This window comes from Mixophyes fleayi, chromosome 11 (assembly GCF_038048845.1).
Source record: "Mixophyes fleayi isolate aMixFle1 chromosome 11, aMixFle1.hap1, whole genome shotgun sequence".
Lineage (NCBI taxonomy): Eukaryota > Metazoa > Chordata > Amphibia > Anura > Limnodynastidae > Mixophyes > Mixophyes fleayi.
This window is the reverse complement of record NC_134412.1, coordinates 19,619,286-19,644,369: the sequence shown is the minus strand read 5'-3', so window position 1 is coordinate 19,644,369 and position 25,084 is coordinate 19,619,286. Positions and strand designations below refer to the sequence as shown.

The window sequence follows — 25,084 nt, the reverse complement described above, 5'->3', positions numbered from 1 at the left end:
TAAGATATTGATTGGTATTGAATTAAGGTATTGAATTAAGGTATTGAATGTGTTAAACTTAAATAAGAACTAAGGTGTATTTTAAGCTTAGGGGCTAAATATCCCTGTATTTATTAATGATACTATTGAACTTCAATCTTCTATTTAGTTCATTTTTATTATGACTCTTTTGGCGCTCCTTGACAGGGTAACTCAGTGTCCATCTCACTCGCAAGTGGAGAGGCTAATATCCCATTACTCATTTGTAAAAATAGGAGTTGACGCGTTTGTCAAAAGTCCCTTCACGGCCACCCAGAACAGCAAATATGTATACTTGTTTATTGCTGATTTGCCTGCAAATTTTATGAGATTATAAGTGTTATATAATGTTATTGTTTTTAATGTTATGATATTTTATTTTTATATCATATCTAGCCAATTAGGAGACCCACAAATGAGTCAGGGTATATTAAGAGACGTCATTTGTTATACATCATGGTCCTGTTAAAAATAAATTGGTACACGTTAAACTGTTCCATGGGATGTGCTGTAGTGTATACGGCCAAGCTACGATAAAGGGGTCTCCCAACCTACAATCGCTTGGGGGGGGGGGGGGGGGGGAGTCACAAGCTTGTAGTCTTTAAGCAGGTTTTAATTTCCCTTGTTTTTACATGGTATATGGGTTCATTCATTGGGAGTTAATAACATCACTGAGGCATGAAGCACTCTGTGCCTCATGCCTCACACTATGTGTGAGGCATGAGGCCAAAATGTGCACAAAAGTAGTTTTGTGCCATTAATGTGCACATAAGTAGTAAAATAATAGTAATGTGCAGATTACTAGCAGTAATATACAATAATATGTTCATTATTAGGAATATGCCAATAAAATTCCAGTAATAGGCACCAGAATAGTATTGTCCTGTATTAGGTCTCGTTATTAACATTATTATAATTCCCATCAGTAATAATGACATGTAATATACTTATCGGTGATAATATAAAATCAATGTGCTCATACTGAGCACTTTACATACGATAAATACACAAAAGTGTACATGAAACTATTATAATGACTATGTTACATTACAAGACTACAAAATGACCCAGCAGGGTTTTGTGATACAGACGGAAGATCTTTAGTTTGTGCAAACGGAACATTCAGGTTACAGCGCTTGGGTCAATAATAACAATCTATCAGAACTTTCTACATTAGCCTCTCTCACAGATTCCTGTTTGTGAGTTTGACGCGGCTGCCGCTAGTCCCAATTTTCGTGGGACAGTTACGATTTTCAGGTGACAGAAGGAGCATGATCTGCTGAAAATGGGTCAAGGACGCACAGGAAATGGACAATGTGCAACTCTTTGGTTTATTCGGATCAAGAGTGTTGGTTTTGCAACAGGAAACGTTGTGGGCTGCAAAAGTTTGCACAATAGCAGCAAAATTTTGCTTTATCTGTAATATCTGCCAATGTCTATACACAGCATTTGGCCTATTTAAGTGTTGGGATTCATATAATATATGATACAAGCTGTTCTGAACTGCCATGCTCATACATTTTAATACCATCCCTCCCAGGATTGCCCATGCTCAGGGCCGGATTAACCATAGGGCTAACTGGGCTACAGCCCAGGGGCCTATGGCATCCAGGGGGCCCTTGAAAGTGCTCAGCAGCAGTATTGATCGGTCGGGGGCGGGGGCGCCCCTGGCGCAATCAGTGCTGCTGAGCCCTTTCACTGCAGTCCTTCTCCGGCGCGCTGTAGTCTCCTTACTGAGGAGATCTCGTGAGTCTCACTCTCACGAGATCTCCTCAGTAAAGAGAGTCCAGCGCACCGGGGAAGGAGGTAAGTGCCGGGGGGGACGGAAGGGCAGCTCACATCATCATCAGCTCGGATCACGGGGGGGCGGGCAGCTTGGATCACGGGGGGGGGCCCTCACGGGGGAATAGAGGCCCCCTTAGCCCAGGGGCCTTCATTCCCTTAATCCGGCCCTGCCCATGCTAAGCACCTTCAATCTACAGAAATTCGTTGCTAGATTTAGTTAATCAACTCACTGTGTGCTTGACAAGTCTGAGGTTATCAGGGAGAGATAATCAGCTCAACAGGTCTTGCATTCGAACAGTTCTCTAGTTGGTTGGGGTTTGCTCTTAGGCTGCTAGCTGACCCAGATGTTGGGTACACACCTATGCAGTCATACTTCAGATGCAATTTCTCTAATGATTTCACCTACAATTGAAAGTCCCGATGATCATGTCTATTCATACGTACACACCTACACAATTTACCTTCATATCGGTGGTCTTCATCTCTCATAACCATCTGCGGAAAAGATTGTGACTCTGTAAACTCTACAGGTGTCTGCCTGCGCTGCTGCAAAATGTTGGAGGAACTATTGTCAGAAATGTTGGACAGATGGACGCGAGTGGGAACCCACTTACATATTTGTCCGACATTATTCCATCTTCGATCTTCATGATCTTCGTGATTTTTAGGAGGCTTAGAAAACCAAATCAACAGATGCGATATGATTTGGCATGATTAAGCATGATCGTGGGAGCGTACACACTCTTGCAATATATGAACAAACGGTTATGAATCGTGTGTACCCAGCTATAGTCAATGGCTAAAACTAGGAAAGGCATAAAATACAACTATTCCTTATTTTTTTAAACCTAAATGGCATATAATACAAGATATATATTGTGTGTCTATGAATTTTCTCTAAAACTACTCTTATCACCATTCTACTGTTGAAAATTGATTCTAGGCCGTGATCTCGGCTTCTTGGTACTTACTACAGCCCACGGGTAACTAACATTCAGATTTATAGCATAAAATACTGAACTCCACAGAAGATTGAATTTTCAGTTTTAGGCAGAGTTATTCTTTAAGGCCAAATGTCCTGTATGTTTAAGTGGATTCTTTAGGTCAGGGGCGGGCAACCTTTTTCTATCAGAGTAACGGCCAAAATCTAGTCAAGCCTAGGTGTGCCAGTTGTGTGTATATTATATATGTCTTATTTTATGATGCTAATATAATAATATTAATAGTAATGGGATCAAGAAATAAACATTATGACACACAGTAGTGTCCCAGTTCAAATTATGATACAGTAGTGCTTCCAATTAATACAATGTCACATATTTGTGCCCCCAATTCATACCATGGCTCATAATTGTGCCCCTAATTCATACCATGCCTCATAATTGTGCCCCCAATTCACTGAATGCCAAATAATAGTACCCCCGATTCACTGAATACCCCTTACACGTACCCCCAATAGATAGTATGCCTCATACTTACCCTTGGAGTCTTCCGTTCCACAGCTGTGAGCTGCTGAACTAAAGCAGCCAATGATGTGCGAGACGCGCAGGAGCTCAGTTTCGGCCATCCTCGGCTGTTTTAGCGAAGCGCCGGCGTGCCAGACAAAAGTGGTCTGCGTTCCACGTCTGGTAAGCGTGCCGAGGGTTGCTGTCCCCTGCTTTAGATAATAACCAATTATGTTAACATTTTATGATAAAAACTATTTGGAATTAAAAGGAAATTGTAATCATCACATGTGTTATTACCACGATATAATGAAATGTTGATGTGTAAAATTGTCATCTAGTTAAAAGAGGGATAAAGGACTTGTGTACATTTGATTCTCTCTCTTATTACATTCATCTGGCCAATTTATAATCTAAGTATAGAATTAAGGTGTCTGTTGACTAAGGTTGAGCTCCACACAGTTAATTTGACCACAACATCATCACTGTCGTGGGAAATAATGTCGCGAACCATTAATAACGTGCATATTGTTCAGGAAATTGCGTGGGGTTGGTAACCATGTAATTATTGTATGTGTCAGATTTGGATATTGATTTCAAGCGGAACTGGTATCTGAACCTATTGAAATTTTGTTGTGGGGCCCAGTCAATGTAATTTATAATGGACTCACATAGAATGCAGATAATCTATAGCTGATATACAGTTGTTTATGACCAAATTCTAGAAATAATCAATTTATGATAACTGTCAGCCCTCTCATGTGTTTTACAAAGGCTTTAAACAAGCATTAGGTAACCATTATTTCCCAAACTTCATGTATGTAACATATATCATGGCCATATCTAATCAACCATATGTGATATGCCAGCGTTCTGCATATTAGGAAGATTCGAAAAGCCTCTGTTTCACCTGCTGTCTGCAGATGTCTGTCTGTATTTGAACATTTTTCGATAATATTCTCATTCCTTTGTCACTGACTCACACAAGAATGTAACACAGATATAATGGACTGGCTTACAGTTATTTAAATTCAGACAGACAGGATTCAAGTAAAATTCCTGCTTTCCATATATTGGTAATGAGAAGAAAACTGCCTGACAATCAGAATACAGAGTCCCTTAAAACAGTATTCCCATGAAAAAGAGATGTGTTTTTTAATATAAACCAATGGGGGAGGCTATTTAAAGCTTGGCAATTATTATTATTATTATTATCATTTATTTGTTAGGCGCCACAAGGTTTCCGCAGCGCCGCACATAGTACAAACAGTAGACTATACAGGGTATAACAGTACAGAACAATAAACAAGAGTACCAATACTTCAGAAACTCCAGGCAGGCAGATGCAATAGACACGGAGCAGAAGAACGGGTAAGGAGACAGGAGGGAAGAGGGCCCTGCTCAAGCGAGCTTACATCCTAAGGGAGGGTTAAACAGACCAGGCACAAGAGGAGCCAGTTGAGGGAATGGGAGAGAGGGGAGAATGAGTGGAGGAGATGGGGGTTAAGTGGATGGTTGGTAGGCTTTGAGAAAGAGGTGAGTTTTGAGTGCACGTTTGAAGGAGCACAGAGTAGGAGAGAGGCGGATGGAGCGAGGGAGGTCATTCCAGTGAAGGGGGGCTGCACGGCAATTGCAATTTTTACTTGGTTTGTTTCTTCAGGCTGCTATTATTGATTTATAAATCTGTGTTGTGTGAGTAACATGGCAACCACAGGCACATGACACATGCTGCACTGAGCATAGAGGCTTTATAATATCACTCTGAGCTCTGGTTGCATGTAAAATCCTCCCCTTCCTTCTCAATGCTCTGCCATCACATGACATGCTGAGAACTATGAGTCTGTGTGTGTGTGTGTATGTATGTATGTGTGTGTGTGTGTGTGTGTGTGTGTGTGTGTGTGTGTGTGTGTGACTGGTAGCCATACGTGTACCCTCTAGAGAGAATTTGAAAAGGAAATAATGAGTTGCAGAAGGGCAGCTAACAAAAATTACAAATACATCAGATACGTGCTTAAAGGTGCTTAATTTGGTATTTATAGATTTAAAAAAACATATTTTGCTTTAACAACTATTCTTTCATTTATGCTTTAGAATGTGTATACTATTAGTCTATTCTAGAGATGCTCACTGACCCCCGTGAACTGGTTTTGGTTTTGGATCTGGATTAGCTTCGTATTTTGGTTTTGGTTTTGGCAAAACCGCCCTTGTGTGTTTTGGTTTTGGCTTTGGATTTTTTAGAAAAAATCCTAAAATATGCTAAAATCACATAATTTTGCTCTTTTTTTGTCCTACATTATTATTAACCTCAATAAACCTAATTTCAATTAATTTGCAGTCAATTTTGACCACCTCACAGGTCACAATATTATTTTCATACACTTTAGGACAAATACTGCAGCGACCTGGCTGGATGGTAAGCGACAGAGCAATGGCACAAACACACGGCAGTTCACAGCACATCTAGGACACATTGACACACAGCAGTGGCAGAAAAGAAAACTGGGGGTCCGCCCTCCCTCCCACCCTTCTTAAAAAGGAATCCAAAAATCGAGAGATCCGAGATCCGTCACAATGATGTTTTGCCTCGTTTTCAAATCCGAAAAAGCGCGAAGGTACCGAGCCGGACCGGCTCAGTACTCGGATCTGCTAAGTTCGGGTATTTCCGGTTCTCGAGAAACCGAGCCTGAGCATCTCTAGTCTTTTCTATCAAAACCTTCACTTTTTTAAATCATCCGTGATGCCTGAACCAACCTCTGAGTCCCTAAATACTAGTAGACTTTTCCCGTGCTGCCCCTCTTCACTGGAATGACCTACCTTGTTCCATCCGCCTCTCTCCTACTCTGTGCTCCTTCAAACATGCGCTGAAAACCCACCTCTTCCTCAAAGCCTACCAATCATCCACCTAACCCCTTTCTCTATACTCCACTCGCTCTCCCCTTGCCTTAGCTGGCTCCCCCTGTGCCAGTCTGTTTTCCCTCCCTTAGGATGTAAACTCACATGAGCAGGGCCCTCTTCCCTCCTGTCTCCATACCGTTCTTCTGCTCCTTGTTTACTACATCGGCCAGCCTGGAGTTTCTGAAGCATTGGTATTTTTGTTTATTGGCTTGTACTGTTTTACTCTGTTTAGTCTACTGTTTGTACTCTGTACGGCGCTGCGGAAACCTTGTGGAACCTAACAAATAAAGGATAATAATAATAATAATAGTCAGTCCTGGGCATGTGCCGTGCCTCTTCAGGGAGTTGGGACAGGGATAGCTTGGGACAGAGGAGGAGTAAACTCTTCGTGCCCAGTACGGCATGGAGTAGACCATACTGTGATGAAAGTAAGTTAAGAGAGAATAAGAGAAAATGACTACATTTAAATCTAAAGGGTATATTTCTGAAAGAGCAAAGAGTCTGATTGTGAGCAAAAATGGGAGTTTTCGGCAGTGATAGGTCTTTGCCCTATATGTACCAAGGGAGTACCACCGGCGATAGCTGGCAATAGATTCTCATTGCAAAGTATGGGGAAGCCTACTTAACAACTACCACTGCAATCCTTCTTTGGTTATCTCAGGATGGCAGTAAAGGTAGAAAATTAATGGGAAATTGCTTTATTATTCAATGAAAGCATTTTTGCATTCAGCAATAGTTTATTAAATATATTGTTATTTATTTTCAATATTTTTAATATGTTTTTAAATGTTGTTTTAGTGTAAATGAATGCCCAGATCTGTGTTTTCAGTGTCACTGAGTCTGGCCTGGCTAGCGGTTATTTAAACCTTACCGCTCCTGGTCAGCATTGCCGAGGCAACCGAGTATCGTTCAGCCCCCTTTTCACTCTTTTATTGATAAATAGCGGTGATAACAATTTTTTTTTTTACTGAATTAATGCATTACTTGCATTCGACAGAGGTCTTCATTTACACAACTCTACATTGAGAAACAGCACTAATTTGTCTCCATATATTATGAACCCATACCCCTTTCTACTTCATATTGCTGCTAGTAGCAAATAATATCTTGAAAAGTTCTAAGCATTGTTAAGCATTGCAGCAAGAAGGTGTAAATGCTTCCATATGACAATTGTAGTTCTTACTCTGGGCTCCACTTGCTCTAATACCGGCCACGAGGGCTTAATAACTTGTGACTGTTTCTTAGACGAGTACAGTACTATAACATTGCGGTCATTCTACAAAAGGTGGTGCAGCAAAAGAGTTAAGCTAGGACCAATGTGCATTACAAAACTGTATTGAACTCTATATGAACCTGTTTTTACAATGCAAACTAAGAACAATGTTTATGTGATGATGGGAGAACCTGTTTGTCAGTTCATCTAAAAGCAGCCCTTGCATTCAGGAGTTTTTGAAAACATAATGGAGATCAAACATGTATTTTGTTAGAAAAATGTAAAAGTAGTGGGGTTAGCAGTGGGATTTTCATTCGGAAAAGACATGTACTTTTGAGTTCCATCATTCAGTTGAGCTGATGGATCATGAACATGCTCATAGGGTCCTAAACCTGTACATAAATGAACCAATAAAAAAATGTTCACTAATGCAGCCAGATACCTAGTGGCTAAGAACTTAAAAAAAATCAGATCCCACATCTAGACAACACCTCATTAATCAAATATGTTTCCTGGCATCAATGGAAAAAATTTCGATATACCTAAACAATAAATCCCACAAAACCTCCCAAATCTGGTGCGATTGTTTTATATATAATAGCCCCTCCAGTTCACACGACACCAGCGATCACCCTCAGGATACTTCATCCCTCTTCTTCATACTGTCAAATTTGATGTTATTTGTGCATTCTGTTTTCCTCAAAGAGAGGAATTCTAGTCCCATGTCTTGTCTCAGTGTACCCTCCCCCTTTACCCCACTTATGTCCCTCTCCCTCCCTCATTACACTACAGAAATTAGACCTCACACTCCAATATATCATTCAATGATTTGGTATTTAATATTTTGATACAGTTCAGACCATATAATTGAACGTGTATTTTATTATTTATTTATGTTTGATGTTTTGTTACCTTTTTTGTACGTCCTTCTGTGTAAAGGCTGGGGCTGTCAAATAGCCCCCTCCACATGTATATACTGTCACCTATTTTTGGCCTACTTTGGCCAACAAAGTACCAACACTGTGTAAAGTTATTAAAAAGGAAAAAAAAGTTCACTTGTCCATACAGCCATACAGAGATGGGAATCCATGATGTTGTCTATGTTGATTAGGTTCTCAGACACAAGTCTTCGCTTTAGAGTCAGTGATGAGCTCCAAAGGTCCAGTTTTATAGCTGATTGTTAATGGAGTGGCCAGAAATAAATTGAACATATAATAGTAATATTGGCTGTAATTTAATAATTTCAAGACCAATTATATAATAATATGAAGCACATTCCTTCAGGTTGAAGGCATTGTCTATAGCCCACTACCATCCAATGTGCACGTTGGATCACGCTTTATGCTATGGTAGAGATGTGGCTTTAAGTGCATATGACGTGATGGATGCATCCGGTGTTCTTCTGTGCTGTTTGTCTAAATCAGTGGTCAGGGAACAGGGGTAAATTATCCCAAATGGGGTAAAAATGAAATTCCTGGGGTAATGCTGCGGATTCACATGCTGTCAGTTGGATTGTAGACCCTCTTAAATGTGAAATTGCTGTTGTACCAGAAGAGCCTCCAGGGTTGGCAGAGGCACTTCTTGAGCTTTGATGCAATAATGAAGCACTTATTGCATTTGAAAACAAAGCAGATCTGTCATATTTTTGGATGTCAACAGCTGCAAAGGCATTCAAAATTTGCACATGAGGATGCAGTCAAAAAGTTGCTGCCTTTTACAACAACCTACCTTTGCGAGCAAGGATTTTCCACTCTAACGAATATAAAAATAAAGCAGAGAAATCAATTGGACGCTGAAGACTGTATCCAAATTGCTCTGACATCAAAATGCCCCAATATTATGAAGCAACATAATTTCTCCAAAACCTGAAGTTTTGAAGTTGAAGCTTTCAAAGAAATTTTGAATAGATTAAATAAAATTTTGAATTTCAATAATTAATAATATACGATTTCCTTCCTTTCAAATCAAGGGGGTAAAGTCGGCGTATCTAAATATATTTTGGGTTAAAAGGTAAAAAAGTTTCCTGATACCTGGTCTAAATGATATTTATGGCCCTTATGCCCGTATATCCCTATCAGTTTTGTACTATACTCTTCCACAAAAGAGATATGTTTCTCATAGCTAAATTTTTTCTCCATTTCCCAGGTCCTTTCAAATACGAATGTTTATCCTAATGAATGGATCTTGTATTGTTTACTTGAATTTCTGTGTTCATTTGAGAACAACAATTGCATTTGATCTTTCCTGCAGCTGGAGCCTTCAGGGACCGTTTGCAAGGGAACAGCGGTTTAACTATGTAAATCTTGGCTACCTATCAGTCAATGAACCAACGACGGTCGCTAGCCAAAAGGGTTGGATGTTGAGAGCATCTCATGAGAGGACTACAAAGCCACTGGCAATGTTCTTCAGTTCAAAGGAGCCGCTACGACTGGAAGAAAAAAGCCTGGAAATAATGTGAAAGTTTCTGAAAGGTAAGCGAGAGAATAAGTAGAATGTGATATATTTATCTGCGAACAGTTTCATTTATTTAGAAAATCCTCTGGTGCTCAAATCCACTCTTATTAAATGGAGAAAGTTTATCATGCTGAGAGAATGTTCAAAGAGTGAGAAATCGGCTCTGTAGTAAGAGAATTTAAACAGAGCATAGCAGTAAACAGATTATATTTTACTCGCCAAACCAAAGCTAATTATGTCATAGGAAAAATATAAAGAATATCTTATAAAGCACTCACACACTCATGTATACGCACTACAAATTATATTGCACTTTTTAAATACAAAACATGCCCTTAGCTTAAAATACAAAAGTAGGGTCTTAATAGGGGAATTTAAATAATAGCAAAGTGTGGCCAGAGCCTTGCCTGAAATCTCCACATTAATGATGTGCGAGCAAAAATGAGCAAATACTTAAGTGCCGTATTAAAGTCTGCCCAGGATCACGTCGCTCAAGGATCCCGAGGCACTCTAGGGTTAGTTGAATTCCCGCCCATCTATGCATTATGCAATATACTACCAAGAAAGTGTGGTAGGGTGAAAAGTAACTCACTACAGCTCCAGGCCGGGGCAAGGTGGAGGTAGGATAGACATGTTCCTTAGACATGGGATGATCAGGTTTATAGAGGTCAAACCACTTGAGTCATTATTGTTCTTTCCTAAAGAGTCAACTGTTTCCATAATGAGAAGGAGTGAAACATAGGATGACTAGACTTTATTGGTTTGTACATTATGCATTATTTACTAAATGCATTGCCTTTTCCTTGTAACTTTCTTTTGTGCATTCAGATACTTCTTTAAATGACTGATAACGAGCCAGCAAGGGTGGTAGAAAGGACAGTGAGTCCGATAGCTGCCTGTTAACCCTGGGGGCTAGTGCAGAAGAATGGATACAGTAAAATGTCTGGGGAAGAGCAGAATTCTGTGCTCTGATGGCTGAAGGCAATGTATCTGCACTTGTTATCAAGCTTTAACCACTGCCTTGCCCATGCTCCATGGTAGTTTGGATGTCTGAGTCCCATGGAGGAAATGAAAGATACCAATACCCTCTTCAGTGAGGGAACAGTATTCTTTGGATATCCTGCCAAAATGTTGATCATAGGGTCATGAGCTGGACTCTGACCCCACCTGGGCGTGCTATTTCAGGAAACTCAGTTACCCAGCACGGTGGCTAAGTGGTTAGCACTTCTGCCTCACAGCATTGGGGTCATGAGTTCAATTCCCAACCATGGCCTTATCTGTGTGGAGTTTGTATGTTCTCCCCGTGTGGGTTTCCTCCCACATTTCAAAAACATACTGGTAGGTTAATTGGCTGCCATCAAATTGCCTTTAGTCTCTCTTGGTCTGTGTATGTTAGGGGATTTAGATTGTAAGCTCCAAGGGAGCAGGGACTGATGTGAATGAGTTCTCTGTACAGCGCTGCGGAATCAGTGGCGCTATATAAATAAATGGTGATTATAGTGTGGGGGAGGCTTCCTGCAAATCGGCGCAATTTAACCACCATCTCTGAGTGTGTTTTTTTGAAGATATGAAAACTGTAATTTTGGACTGGGATGTGAATAGCTACAAGATGATAAATAACCAATAATATAAGCTAAAGGGATTTTTTTTTTATATATCAACTCTATGTATTTGAGTGGAAAATAAGCAATAATATATATTGTGATTGCAATGTGACAGATTGCAGAATAAAGCGTGGATAATTATACCATGCATAGTGAGGAAACTGAAAGGAGCATTAATTATTAGAATTTATGCAGTGCCGCCATATTATACAGTGCCTACTGAGGATATGTAATCATTCACATCAGTCCCTGCCCCACGGGAGCTTACAATCTAAATTATCTGCTACACACACACTTGGGTCCATTTAGTCAACAGCCAAATAACTTACCAGTATGTCTGTAGACTGTGGGTGTAAACTGGAGCGCACGTGGTGAGAACACAAACTCTTCCCAGAGAGGGTACTGGTCAGAATCAAGCCCAGGCCCTCAGCGCTGTGGATCAGCAATGGTAACCACAGTGCCACAGTACTATAGGTCAAGAAAATATAATGTTTGCATTGTATTAAGATAAGAACATCATGCAAAACACAAAAGAAAGGGCTCGTCTAACAACACCATGCATTGTTCTTTTACTATAAACGTTATATCGCTACTTACTGAAGTATGTACCCAAAGGCTGGTGTGACAAGTGCATATTAGATAGCCCCGAATAGTAACACACAGCAGTGACTTGGAAATCCAACGCTGTCAGATGAAAAGTGCTTTGTTCCCATGAAACATTTCTGCATACCTGTCTCGGGTTTTCATTGGACAGTCCTGATTTTCAGTGGCTGAAATTACCGTGGTCTACCAGAAAAGGGTCATCACTTTGCCTGAGATCAGTGGGGTTGGGCAAATCATGGTGGTTGCCTTCATCAACCAGATTTTACATTTGGGAATGACAGAATCTGATATATCTTTTATAATGTTGCCTATTGCTGATTTAAATATTCTATATATACTTTCTCTTCCTAGACTCTGAAACAAGCCACCACTCGTGGGACTCACGGCACAGCCCAACTTCTTACCGCGCAGAGGACAGCAGCAACAAGGGGTTTAGTCTCATCATTTGAATGGCGGGAGAAAATCGGCTACTCCCCAGCTTTCTCTAATACAGGTCCATACACATTTAATCTCTGGCCATAATCTAAACAGGGAATATAGCTATCTAATACGTGTAAAGCAGATAGACCTCTGTTCTTGAGAAGTTGTAGAATGGAATGTATGAACGTCTATATTAGGTTATTTGTTCTGTAGCTCTTCATACCATTTCCTTTTCTTTTATGTTGTTTTTATGCTTATTTCACTTGTATTACCAATACTGGTAAATAACCCAGCATATGAGCACCGTTCAACAGTTCCATTCCATTATCGGTATCAATAAACATTTAAAGAGTCACTCTCACTGTCCCTGTCACTTATACACAGTGGAGGCAGCCATTATGTGCGCCAATCTCGAGCACACGCAGCAACATCCGATTTAAGCTGTGGACATCGCAAAAGCACTTGTTTCTCAGCCGTATCTCCTGCTGCAGCTACAGGTCTAGTCTAAGTGCCGATTGCTAGTGATGGCGGCTGTGTATGCATGCTGTCTGCATGCTAGAACATGTGTTTGCAATCAGGAGCAACTACATGCAATTATATGATCACTGTTGATGTATGTGTGTATGCAGTTAGACTGGAGCCTTGAGTGTGCAATGTAAAGCCAACTATAAGCTAACAGTAAGCGGCTTATGCAGAGTTGATAGCAAAGTGGAAGTAAATTACTCTTAAAGAGCATGGAAAAATACTGTATTTCTTCCCTTATGCAGAGCGCTACAAACCTAGAGCAGCATCCACTTCAGTAGTAGATGGGCCTGTATTGTGATGAGTATTTGCACCTGTCTTATAGCAGATGCAAGGTCTACATGACCTGCATTTGTGTAAACACTCCTTTACTGCACCAGGCTATCGTTTGAACTGATGTGACATTGTCAATCGGAGGAAAAGAGCAAAACTTTAAATTAATAATGGGAGTAGTGGAAAGGTCACATAGATTTTAGTACTGTGACGTGAGGTTTTTCCTTTTGCAGACATGCACATTTTAGCCACTGCTCAAAAGTCTGTAAATTTTAGTACAAGGAGTCTGGTTGTACAGATATGTTTGCCATCGTCATATATATCTTATTTTCTGTGTTTTTACCTGACAACAGCAAAACACACTAGTAAGAGCCAATGTTCACACCTGAATGATCCATCATCACATGGTATAGGATATACAATGTGATGTATATATATATTTTTTATATAAACTATTCTGTATTTTCTTTAAACAAGCACTTTCATTGGATTTCTGAAACACTAGACGCAACTCTGAACTTACATAATAAAGTATATTAAATATATTTATATATATATATATATATATATATATATATATATATATAACAACAACAATAACATGTTAAACAATATCAATATTTGAAAAGATTGATGACTACCATAAAGACAAGATAAAGATAAAAATGAATTAACGCTAGCAAATTTACTCATAATATTATCAAACTGTATATGTCAGACACTTAATACTACTCTATACATTTAAGATTTTATTTATATGTGAATATCTCACTGTCTTTTTGGCTTAATAGTAGTAAGATGATGGTAAGGAATTATATCATTATATCTTCTTATAAGACAAGTTCTTCCATGTTTGTTACCTGCTGTTGTCAAATCTTTGATTGGCGCTTTCTATAAAGCATTGTAGTGGTGAAGATTTATATGGTGATTTATCATAGTGCGGATTACTCTTTTGAAATCAATCAAAATCTTTTTAATTTGAGGATACTCTCACCAGGGGGTAAATGTATGAACATGCGGGTTCTTCAACACCCGCGTGTTCAGCGTGTTCGGCGATTAAATTTCAAGCGGCGCTGCATTGTAAAGGAAACTTCCCTTTACAATGCAGCGCCGCTTGAAATTTAATCGCCGAACACGCTGAACACGCGGGTGTTGAAGAACCCGCATGTTCATACATTTACCCCCTGATGTGATATACAGTACCTAAAACATTACCATACTCAAGAGTCATTACTATTAATTTCATTTAATCAGATATAAATGTATAGCCTTCTATAGTGTACAAGATTTGTTCCCAACAAGGAAACAGATTCCTGTTATCTTCATTTTTATTTTTAATTCCTTATCTGCAAAGTGAGGGTTAGAGAGGAAAAAGTAAATAGTAACCCACGATTGCTTCATAGATTTTTAATTAAAATTTCAAATGTTGTGGGTTTAGTTTCTGATAGATGCAGAGAATCGGGTGATTGATTAACAAAATCATTATTTTTAGGAAAACAATACTGTGGATATACATATATATATACTGTGCAAAAGTTTTGAGCAAGCCTAAATCCACAGAAGATCTGTGGATAGTTCTCCAAGATGTTTGGAACAACCTCACTGCCAAGTTCCTTCAAATACTGTGTGCAAGTGTACCTAGAAGAACTGATGCTGTTTTGAAGGCAAAGGGTGGTCACGCCAAAGATAATTTAGAATTCTCTTCTGTTCATTCACTTTGCATTTTGGTAATTGATAAAAATAAACTATTAACACTTCTATTTTGAAAGCGTTCTTACTTTGCAGCATTTTTCTCCACACCTGCCTAAAACTTTTGGACAGTATTGTACATTTTCAGAAACAATGTGGTCAGTTGTTTCAATTATTTGTCTGTTATGCCCCTAGTGCTGAGAGATGGTATTGCGAGATGTCTGGGGACTATGAAGAGGATTTTTGTCGCAACACCATGACGCTGATGAGAGAACTGTGTTATAGAAACGAACAGGATAAAAAATGTCTGGAATTTTTTGAGTTACAGCTAAACCAGGGGCTGACCCGTTATGCAAGAGATGCAGGTAAAGTTTACATTATGTTTTCTAATACTACCTACTTTAATTGGGCGGATTGTATTTATACTCTGTTGTGTTCAATGTAGATATACTCAACACAACGTGGTAAAAGTAAGACTAACACTTAGGCTGCCTAAGACAGAAAATTAAATGGCGCAGATGCCTTGTGTTGCCTGATTATTAGCACACGACTAAGGGGTGGGATGGTAAGTGGTGAAAAAATTTAATTAAAATTGGACCTATTCAATGAATACCAGTTCTCAGCATGTCCACTGCTTAAAATTGGGCGGCCAAGTGGAATATGAGGTTTAACATAGATAAATGTAAGGTTATGCATTTAGGGTTTAAAAACAAGAATGCAATCTATAAATTGAATGGAATTAATTTAGGAGAATCTATAATGGAAAAGGATTTGGGAGTGTTCGTAGACAGTAGACTTAGCAATAGTGCTCAATGTCAAGCAGCAGCTGCAAGGGCAAACAAAGTATTGGCATGCATAAAAAGGGGCATAGATGTAAGGGAAGACAGTGTAATTTTGCCACTGTATAAATCATTGGTAAGACCTCATATTGATTATGCAGTACAGTTCTGGGCACCACTCTATAAAAAAGATAATTTGGCACTAGAAAGGGTTCAGAGAAGGGCGACAAAATTGATAAAGGGCATGGAGTCATTAAGTTATGAGGAAAGATTAGCCAGTTTAGGCGTGTTTACTTTAGAATAGAGGCGTCTAAAAGGAGATATGATTACTATGTACAAATACACTAAGGGTCAATACAGAGAACTTTCATGGGAACTTTTTACCCCAAGGGCTATACACAAGACACGCGGTCACCCCCTAAAGTTAGAGGAGAGGAAATTTCTCAACCAGCAGAGGAAGAGGTTCTTTACAGTAAGGGCAGTCAAGATATGGAATTCACTGCCAAGGAAGGTTACTCTGGATCAATTTCAAATATAAGTGCAGGCTCACAGGAGATCCAAAATAGGTTGAACTTGATGGACTGGTGTCTTTTTTCAACCTCATCAACTATGTTACTATGTTACTATTTTAAAAGCTGCAAGTGGTCCAATTGTTTGCGATGGGGAAAAATATGTTTATCCTGTACTTTTTCATAGATCTGCTGTGGAAAGTCAGGGCAAGAATTAACATTGTGCTTTTCCTACATGATGGATATGCGAAATAAAGGAAATTTGAGGCTTTGTTGTCCGTTATGCTACAATAATTATCCAAACTCTAACTTACAAAGTTGTTTCTCCTTCCCAGTCTTCCTCTAATTTCTCTCTTCATTAATCTCCTTCTTTTTCTTCACATCCTTTAAGGATAATTCCACCCATATCTGAAAGTTTAGCTTTTGGTGAAGTTCAATACGTTATAATATAGAATGCTACTTACCCGAGGTCCAGCTTTCCACACAGATTGGTAAGGCCCCAGTCCCTCAACAGTCCTAGCAGAATAGTTCTCGTTAGCGGCCTTCTTTTAAACAAACGGTGGTGTGGTCAATGTTTATCTCCTGCGGATTTCCCATTCACAGAGAAGATGTTGAGTGTTTGAAACAGACAAATTGTAGTAAGAGGAAGGACTGCATCTTTAGACCATTGAAGGCATTAGTGGGCCATTAGATCTGGGGGAAAGCTGGACCTTAGGTAAATAACATCTGTAGTATAACCTAACTTATCAACTTGCCCCCAAAACGAAATTTGGTGGAATTGGTCCTCAACAAATACAAAAAATCTTACTCTTTTATGGTTATTATTATGTATATTTCTATTTTATTCATAAATCCTATAGCACAAATGGTCCTCTAGCACTGTTAAATACACAACATTAACACAGATCAAGTTCATAATAAATTGCATCTTACTAACAAATAAATTCATGAATCTACATAAACGAGGGAGAGCAAACAATACCAGTCGTTGTTGCTCAAAGACTGCTAATGCCCGTTCTTCCTATCCTTCGTTTATGTATATTCCTGTTTTCACGGTTTGGTGGAATCCATACATAGAGAGTGGGCACCATCCTTTGGAGCGCTTGAGTGGGTACAATTTATTCTGATTATTAAACCCATGAATATGTATAAGACACAGCGTCTGGTCATTGAGTTTTGTAATCTCTTATTGAGAACCTTAGGTACAAAGTCAAAGAAAATAATCAGATATAGTAATTTTATCAGGTCTATAACTTCAGATGGTGACATTTTGGAGTGATTTAGTAAAATATAAAATTAATTTATGGAACCCTGCTACTTGGTTATTGAGGTTTATTTATTCATGCATGTGAGCAAGTTATCATGTAATTGCCGAGACCCTGTGTTATGTCCTCTCCTTGCAGTAGATTTCTTCCCACACACAAATAGCAACACATACAGCAATATGTCAAGAAATGACATATTGACCTAAGTCTAATTTTATATTCTTGCAGCATTTCAGCCCTATTATTTCTCTGCTGACTCATTTAATAATTAGGGTAATTTTCCCAGTTGTTTTTTTTTTTTAATTTATTTTATTTAGTTTTTTTTACTTGCGTTATGCCTTTCAACAGATTGAAAGTGGTGAGAAATATGACGCCCTTGGCATTTAGGGAGGTTAATCGCAGGAAAAGCCTGATAACTATGAAGCACAGATAAAAATGTCAAGACAAGTTCAAAATAGAAAATTGTATACAATTATGATTTAGGTGGCAGATAGCTATCTGACTTGTTCAAGAGGTAAAAAAACCTCCTGCCACATCACTTTGTTTATTGGCGTGGAGCCGGGGGAAGTCTGCTATTCAGAGACACAAGAAAACATGTTACTATAAAGCCAAACGTAGTGTCAAGCCCAACCATAAATTCAAATAAGAACTTGAAATACTGGACCAATCCTAGTGGAGGACGTGTGCGGGGTGGCCAATCAGGAAAAGGGGGTTTACTGCACTGAACCAACCAATCAGGACTAGATTTGACTTGACCAATTGATAAGAACTTTCTGCTCATGTGCAGTTCAATTCTCTCCTGCTTAGTCATGAGGACAGACCTCTTTTCTTGCAAATATCAAAGCTTTCAACACAGCCATATTACATATTAATGGTTGGCATTCGGGTGTAGCTCTGGGCACTATGGGGTGTCCAAAATTGGGATTTAAATACTATTTGTCATATTCTGTGATTCCCTATTAACTGCATATGTCTACACAGGTTTGGCTTACCATTGGGACAATTTGAACTACCAGGGCCTGAGTCATTAAGGAAAGTAAGTCAAGTGAGTTTTCTCGTGGACAAAACCATGTTACCATACAAGGGGTGCATATTAGTTTATTATTTGCCACAGAAGTTAAATACTGCAGTTTTTTCAAGGTAGCCCACAAATACTTGATAGCTTTATTTTTACACTGAAATTCTAAAGTTGATCTAGGACATGCCCTACCCCAACTATAAATCTGTCCCCATATTTTAAATTTAACTCCCCCTCCAGTACAACATGGTTTTGCCCAGGCGCAAAGTTACTCATTTTTTATTGCTTTACTTTCCTTAATGAATCAGGCCCCCAGTCTTTACTGATATAGGATGGCCACATGTGGTTTCATGGCTGCTTCTTCAGCAAATGAATGTGATGGTTAAGGTTACACTATCCCTCTACAGGGACTCAGACCTGGTACTCAATTAACATGCCACATCCTGTGTCATAATCTGCATTTACAGTGATATACACAATGCGTACTGCGCCAGTAGTAGAGATACATTTTTACAATAAGTTATTTCTACCCATTTTGGTGTTGGAAAAAGTGGATCTAAACACATAAGCAAACATCTTCATAATCATCATCTATTTATTTATATAGCGCCACTAATTCCGCAGCGCTCCGCAGAGAACTCATTCACATCAGTCGCTGCCCCATTGAAGTTTACAATCTAAATTCCCTAACATACACACGCACAGACCAAGAGAGACTAAGTGCAATTTAATAGCAGCCAATCAACCTACCAGTATGATTTTGGAGTGTGGGAGGAAACCAGAGCATCCGAAGGAAACCCACGCAAACACGGGGAGAACATACAAACTCCACACAGATAAGGCCATGGTCAGGAATCAAACTCAAAACCCCAGTGCTGTGAGGCAGAAGTGCTAACCAGTGAGCCACTGTGCTGCTCACGGTTAAAGCACCACCTTTGCCATTCAATGTAAATATGAGTAATTATCAGAATTTTGGGACATCCAGATCCTACTGTTTATGTAATAATTGAGCAGGTTTTGTTCCTGTTTTCTAAGGGAATGGCTGTTCTGTCACTCTTTCCTGTACAGCCTGTGATTTCCCAATATCAACCTAAATTAGTTTGCCGAGTTGCAGTACATATCAGTCAACTCTGTTCTTCTGTTCTCAAGCAATGTCCCAGTGGCACAAAATAGAACAACCTAGTAAATGAAGATTAAGTGAGAACTGCTCTTGAGATCAGAGGGTGGATCATAACACTTGTTATTATCAGGGAAAGCAAAACCGGCTCTAATTCAGAAAACCTTATCTTGCTAACTCCTCCTGAGTGCCCATAATGAATATTAAATCAACTCCATAAAGTTAATATAACATCTAACAACTATGTTTATCACTTCAATTGTAACTGATTTTAAAACCAAAACTGTGTCAAAGCCATAATTTATATTCATTCATTTTATTTCATAATTATTGTTTCAAGTTCTGCGCACTAAAGCGAAAAACATTACGAACTTGAAAATATGCTTTTTATTTTCCGATAAATAGGTACAAAGCCAATAGAATATTGTGTGCAAATATCATGACTCATTTGACTATCTGTCAAATGAGTCATGTCCACAAACTTTCAAGCATTCTCTGAAAACCCACCTCTTCAGACAAGCTTATAATATTCCTCAACCACCCTCTTAACCTCACTAAATTACTCTATTACCACCCGTTACACAATTTCACACAAGACAACTACCCCTTGACCAACATTCTTGTGTGACGGGATCATTTAGCTTATGAATCAATTTTACCTTTGCAGTCTGGCTGGACCGAAATGCAAAATGTAGATTTAACCTCCCATTGTCCCATAGATTGTAAGCTTGCGAGCAGGGCCTTCTCACCCCTTTGTCTGTTTTACCCAGTTTGTTTATTAGTTTACTGTGTTTGTCCCCAATTGTAAAGCGCTACGAAATATGTTGGCGCTATATAAATAAATGATGATGATGATGTATCAAAATAAGCACATGGTGCCAGCTTGCTTGCATTCTTAAAGGATAACTCTACTCACAACTTTACTTTATTTTTTTAAAGAAGTTTATTTACATATAAAGAAGTCCCCAGATCTGGCAGGTCCAAATAAATTATCCAACGCTGCTTTGTTTTCTCCTACCAAAGTGGGACTAATTCAAACACCAAATGACATTGTTAATACCTCCCCCTCCCCCTCCATAAACTTTCCCACTAGTGGGAAGTTCTCGGGGTCTGAGCTTGAAAGAAACCATTGCCTGTCTGAAATATGTAGGCAGTAGTAAAATTGTACTATTGGAGCATGGGAAAGAGGATTGTGAAAAGAACTATGTCAACTATATGCTACGCGTTGGAATTTGATATGTTAAAATGAAATCTGGGAGTAAATGTATCAAGCTGAGAGTGTTCCGGCTGGTTTTAAAAGTGGAGTTGTTGCCTATAGCAACCAATCAGATTCTAGCTGTCATTTTGTAGAATGTACTAAAAAATGATAGCTAGAATCTGATTGGTTTTTCAAACCCGCCGGAAAACTCTCAGCTTGATACATTTAACCCCTGGTGTCTTACCTGTGATGTTCTATTTCTTGATCCTCCAGGTCCCTGAAGTCTAGTCCCTGACTAACGTTTGGTTTATTTTTCCTTTTCCTGCATTAAAGAGGCAGAGTTCTTGTTGATCCCCATAAAAATTATGAACCATTTATAAGCACTGGGGAGAGCTATACCACAGCTGTTCTAAACAGTGTAGGAAGTATACAGGACTAAACTGTGGTACCTTTGGAGGCTACAAAGATCCTGTGGATTAGGCAAATGGTATGTAGTAAGTAAGTAAAGCACCAGATTCAATATTATGAGTAAGTACTTGTACCTTGATAGCTGCTGGGTTAACCTTTGAGATGCAGTGGGGCAAAGCCAAGGAATTCTGTGGTGCACTTCAAGGGCATTTTGTAAGTGACCATGACTGTATTTTCTCATGCATAATTGTGCTTGTTTATCCACACAATGAATATCAGGGTGTACATCCCCATTCTGTGTATTGATTTCCATTTGAGAAGACACTTTGCATAATATATTATGGATTTCGGTCCGTGAATTTAATGCATTTCTCTGCAAAAGTAAAAAATAAATAAATAACCTAAAGTATTATCACATTTCAGCCTGTCACTTGTTTCATTTGAACTTTTAATTTTTATTTCCTAAAATAATATACAGTACTGCGCTCTTTGGGCCTGTGTCATTAATGAACATATCTGCCGATTTTGTCTGCAAAATTACTCTGCGCATGATGAGAACCGGGTAATAAGCAACACAATTCAGCCACGTCCGAGTCGCCTCTGAGCGCAAACGAGTCTTTCTACAGCCTACAATTTAGGGGAGTGAACGGGGTGGGGAATGGGTGGATGCGCAGGCAATTTGCAGGAAGGGCCTTCCTGTGCAGTCACGTCCAAGTCAAGCTCAGGCGGACACAGAAGTACCCTGATTTTCTGCCGTATCTCTTGTTTCAGCCACAGGACTAGTCTAAGACGCGAATACTAGTTATAACGGCTTAGTTTGCATGCTATAACATGTGTTTGCAATCAGGAGTAACTGTGAAAATGTTTATGTACAGTAGACATAAAAAAAAAATTTTTTCCATGTGTAATCATAAATGACCATATTATTGACACGTAACATTTATTGAATATATATTTTTTTTCTGTGCGTTCTTTGGAGATTTTATATTCCATATAGATGTTGCACATATTCTGCAGTGTCTGGTCTAGTACAGCAAAGTGCACCTACATCTGTAGTCATCACCACACGTATTTTTAGATCCGTTCCTTGTTGACTTCAGGTGTACGCAGAGCGGATTTATGAGCGATTTAAAACAAACACACGATGCGCTCAGTATTCATGCTTTAATGACTCAGGCCCTTTGACCTCCTTTTTGACGATTAGGAAGTTAATCCATCTATCCACTACCCTTTTCGGGAAGGAAATCTTCCTCATATTCCCCCTAAAACTACAAAGCATTTTTTTTGGTGGGTTATCAATTACCCCCATTATAACTCCTAAATTGTATTGAAAATATTAAGCAACTGTTCAGACTGAATCCAAACCTCAGTTAAATCTACAGTTCCTTCTTCATTCTGCAAAGATGTGTCTGGCAACATTTGGTTAGCAGAGGCCTTTGACCTTAGAACAAGCGCCCGCAGATCCTCTGTGTGCCGTGGTGTATTTCTCTGAAACTGATGACATTTGCACAGAGATTGTAGTTGTAGAATCTGGCAGAAGGTAGAGACGAGCGGCCCGAGAAGAGAAATCAATAGAGCGTGCATGTAACCTGTTTGTTACAAATAGAGTGCAGAAAAGTTACTGTCTGAAGATGCTGAATTATTTACCAGGTACAAAGTCAAAGAGCTGCTGACAGTAGGTGAGTGGCACAAATAATAAAATAATCACAGAAACACAGACAGGTAATGGGAGGCAGCCCGCTCTGCATTTTATACTCCATTGCTGAAGACGGCAAAGTGCTGGGACTTGTAGTTCCACATCAGCTGGAGAACTGCAACTTGCTCTAGCGCTTCGTTCAAGCTCGCAAGCCTTCGGCATTTTCCAAAAGGCAAATCTATCCACCGATTCGGGGTCACGGCCAGCGATAAGCAGCGCTAAGCCTGAGACAGACATATTTATCAAATATCGCGGAGGTGATTGTTCATTAGGATGGGGTTTACCGCTGAAAAATAAAAATATTAATTAAATATTTATTTGTTAATGCAGATCTCTATAACATATAACTTATATAAAATTAACTGTGGGACAGGAGCTTTATAAAAATAAAAAAAAGAGATACAAGTAATAATAATAATAATTATAATTTTTAATAATAATAAAAATGATAATAGTTATATAAAAAAAAAAAAATAAGATTAATGATACTACTACTACTACTACTACTAATAATAACTACTATTATATATTTGTTTATTTAGTGCATTCCTACCTATAGGACTCAAAGCACTTTACATGTTTACTTTTTTTTCAATAACTGTGGCAGCCAGGGCAATAACTCTCAGTCTGAATATAGCTCATGTTACGCACGTTTTGTCGCTATCCAATAGCGATTGTCGAATCACGATTTGTGTTTCCAACGCACAAATATTTATTCTCAAAAAGTAGCAGAATAATTCAAGCTAAATAATAATAAGTACAGCCGTTACTTATCGCAGGCGCTCTGGATCCAGTGAACAGTCATTCAGGTCTGAAGTCTGTGGTCAAGATGACTGAACACTAGATGAAAAGCTACTGCTTATATGCAAACAGAAATACAGTAAAACAATGCAGATGATGTGGCTTGCTTCTATTGGTCCAGGCTTCAGGAAGGTCCAGAGTGCTGCAGATCATAGGCTAGTTCAAACTAAAGAATCCAAAGGTGGTGGTCATCTCTCCAGGGGATGTGCTTCGTTCTTCCCGCCAAGACTCCAGATTCAACTAGTCCATTAGCATTTTATAGTCAGCATCATATTAAAGGTTTATTCCCTAGCATCAATAACTAGAGTATGCAATGTGCAATCGCTTCGCCGAATGAAGCGGACAGCTGCTGATGTAAAGGGGATTAATATGATACCAGACATGACACATTTCCTTTAACCTGTACCATATGTATTACTAATATGCATATAAATTATAATATTACACATAAACACTACTATATTTCGACATAAATAACTATGTGTTGCAACTACAATTAATGTGTACTATTCACAAATGTGTGTGTTTCTGCGAATATATACAAAAGTGTGAAAACTGTTATTGCCACGTGTTGCGGCTGGACACGCCCTTCCACGCCGTAGCGTGCTCTATGTATATTTTCAGACAAAGACAACCAAGTTTGCTCGATATTAATTGAAATGACTTTATCCAATTTGCTGACTTCGACACTCAGGTGACCCTAGAATGAAATATTGTTAAATAATGCTGATAAATATAATTATTACAGTCTTGGTAGGTAGTGATAAAGAGGGCCCCTAACCACTATCATTTCTTTAATTGACTGTTTTACTTTTATTTAAGTTAAAATGTTCTTTTGTATCCACACCCTGATTGTGACCTCACCACCAAATCCAGTTTTGGATGGAGTAGCTCCATAGTTTACTTACTTTAATTGTGTTCACATCGGACATCCGGCCTCTTGAATGTTGAACCCCGGATAAATAAACTGTGTGATATTTTACTCCGATTGTATACATTTTTGGGTAAAATAATCCTTTTATACTTTAGTCTAGAAGGACTTGGTGATAGGCAAGATCAAAGATAAATAGGAATAATAAAGTGACCCTACACGTTTGCTATAGAGAATGGACATAAACCATATTTCTAAAATACACCTATTCATCTAAATTGTGCAGCCTACGTTATTGTTGATTTACACGATAGGGAATACTGGACTGAGCTTGTGAAGACAATCTTCTATCTTCAAGTACACAATTTGCTAAATGTCTTTCTTTACGTGTCCAGATTGACCTGTTTCTAAAGTACATTTTAAAGATAAATACAGAGGAGAACATTTATTCCCTAGGAGAAAAAATATCAATCAATGGGATGGTATTGTGTTTCTAATAGA

General features: G+C 38.8%; 1 protein-coding gene across 1 annotated transcript in view; it reads left to right on the top strand.

Annotated features, from left to right (window-relative positions):
- The window catches only part of SYT3 (synaptotagmin 3), a 148,888-nt gene that overhangs the window by 42,988 nt on the left and 80,816 nt on the right, over nucleotides 1–25,084 (top strand). The window contains exons 2-4 of the mRNA XM_075191713.1: nucleotides 9,607–9,827; nucleotides 12,369–12,510; nucleotides 15,117–15,286. Of these exons, the coding sequence (XP_075047814.1) occupies nucleotides 15,139–15,286 (148 nt within the window). The 5' untranslated portion in view covers nucleotides 9,607–9,827; nucleotides 12,369–12,510; nucleotides 15,117–15,138. The remainder of the gene's footprint in view (nucleotides 1–9,606; nucleotides 9,828–12,368; nucleotides 12,511–15,116; nucleotides 15,287–25,084) is intronic.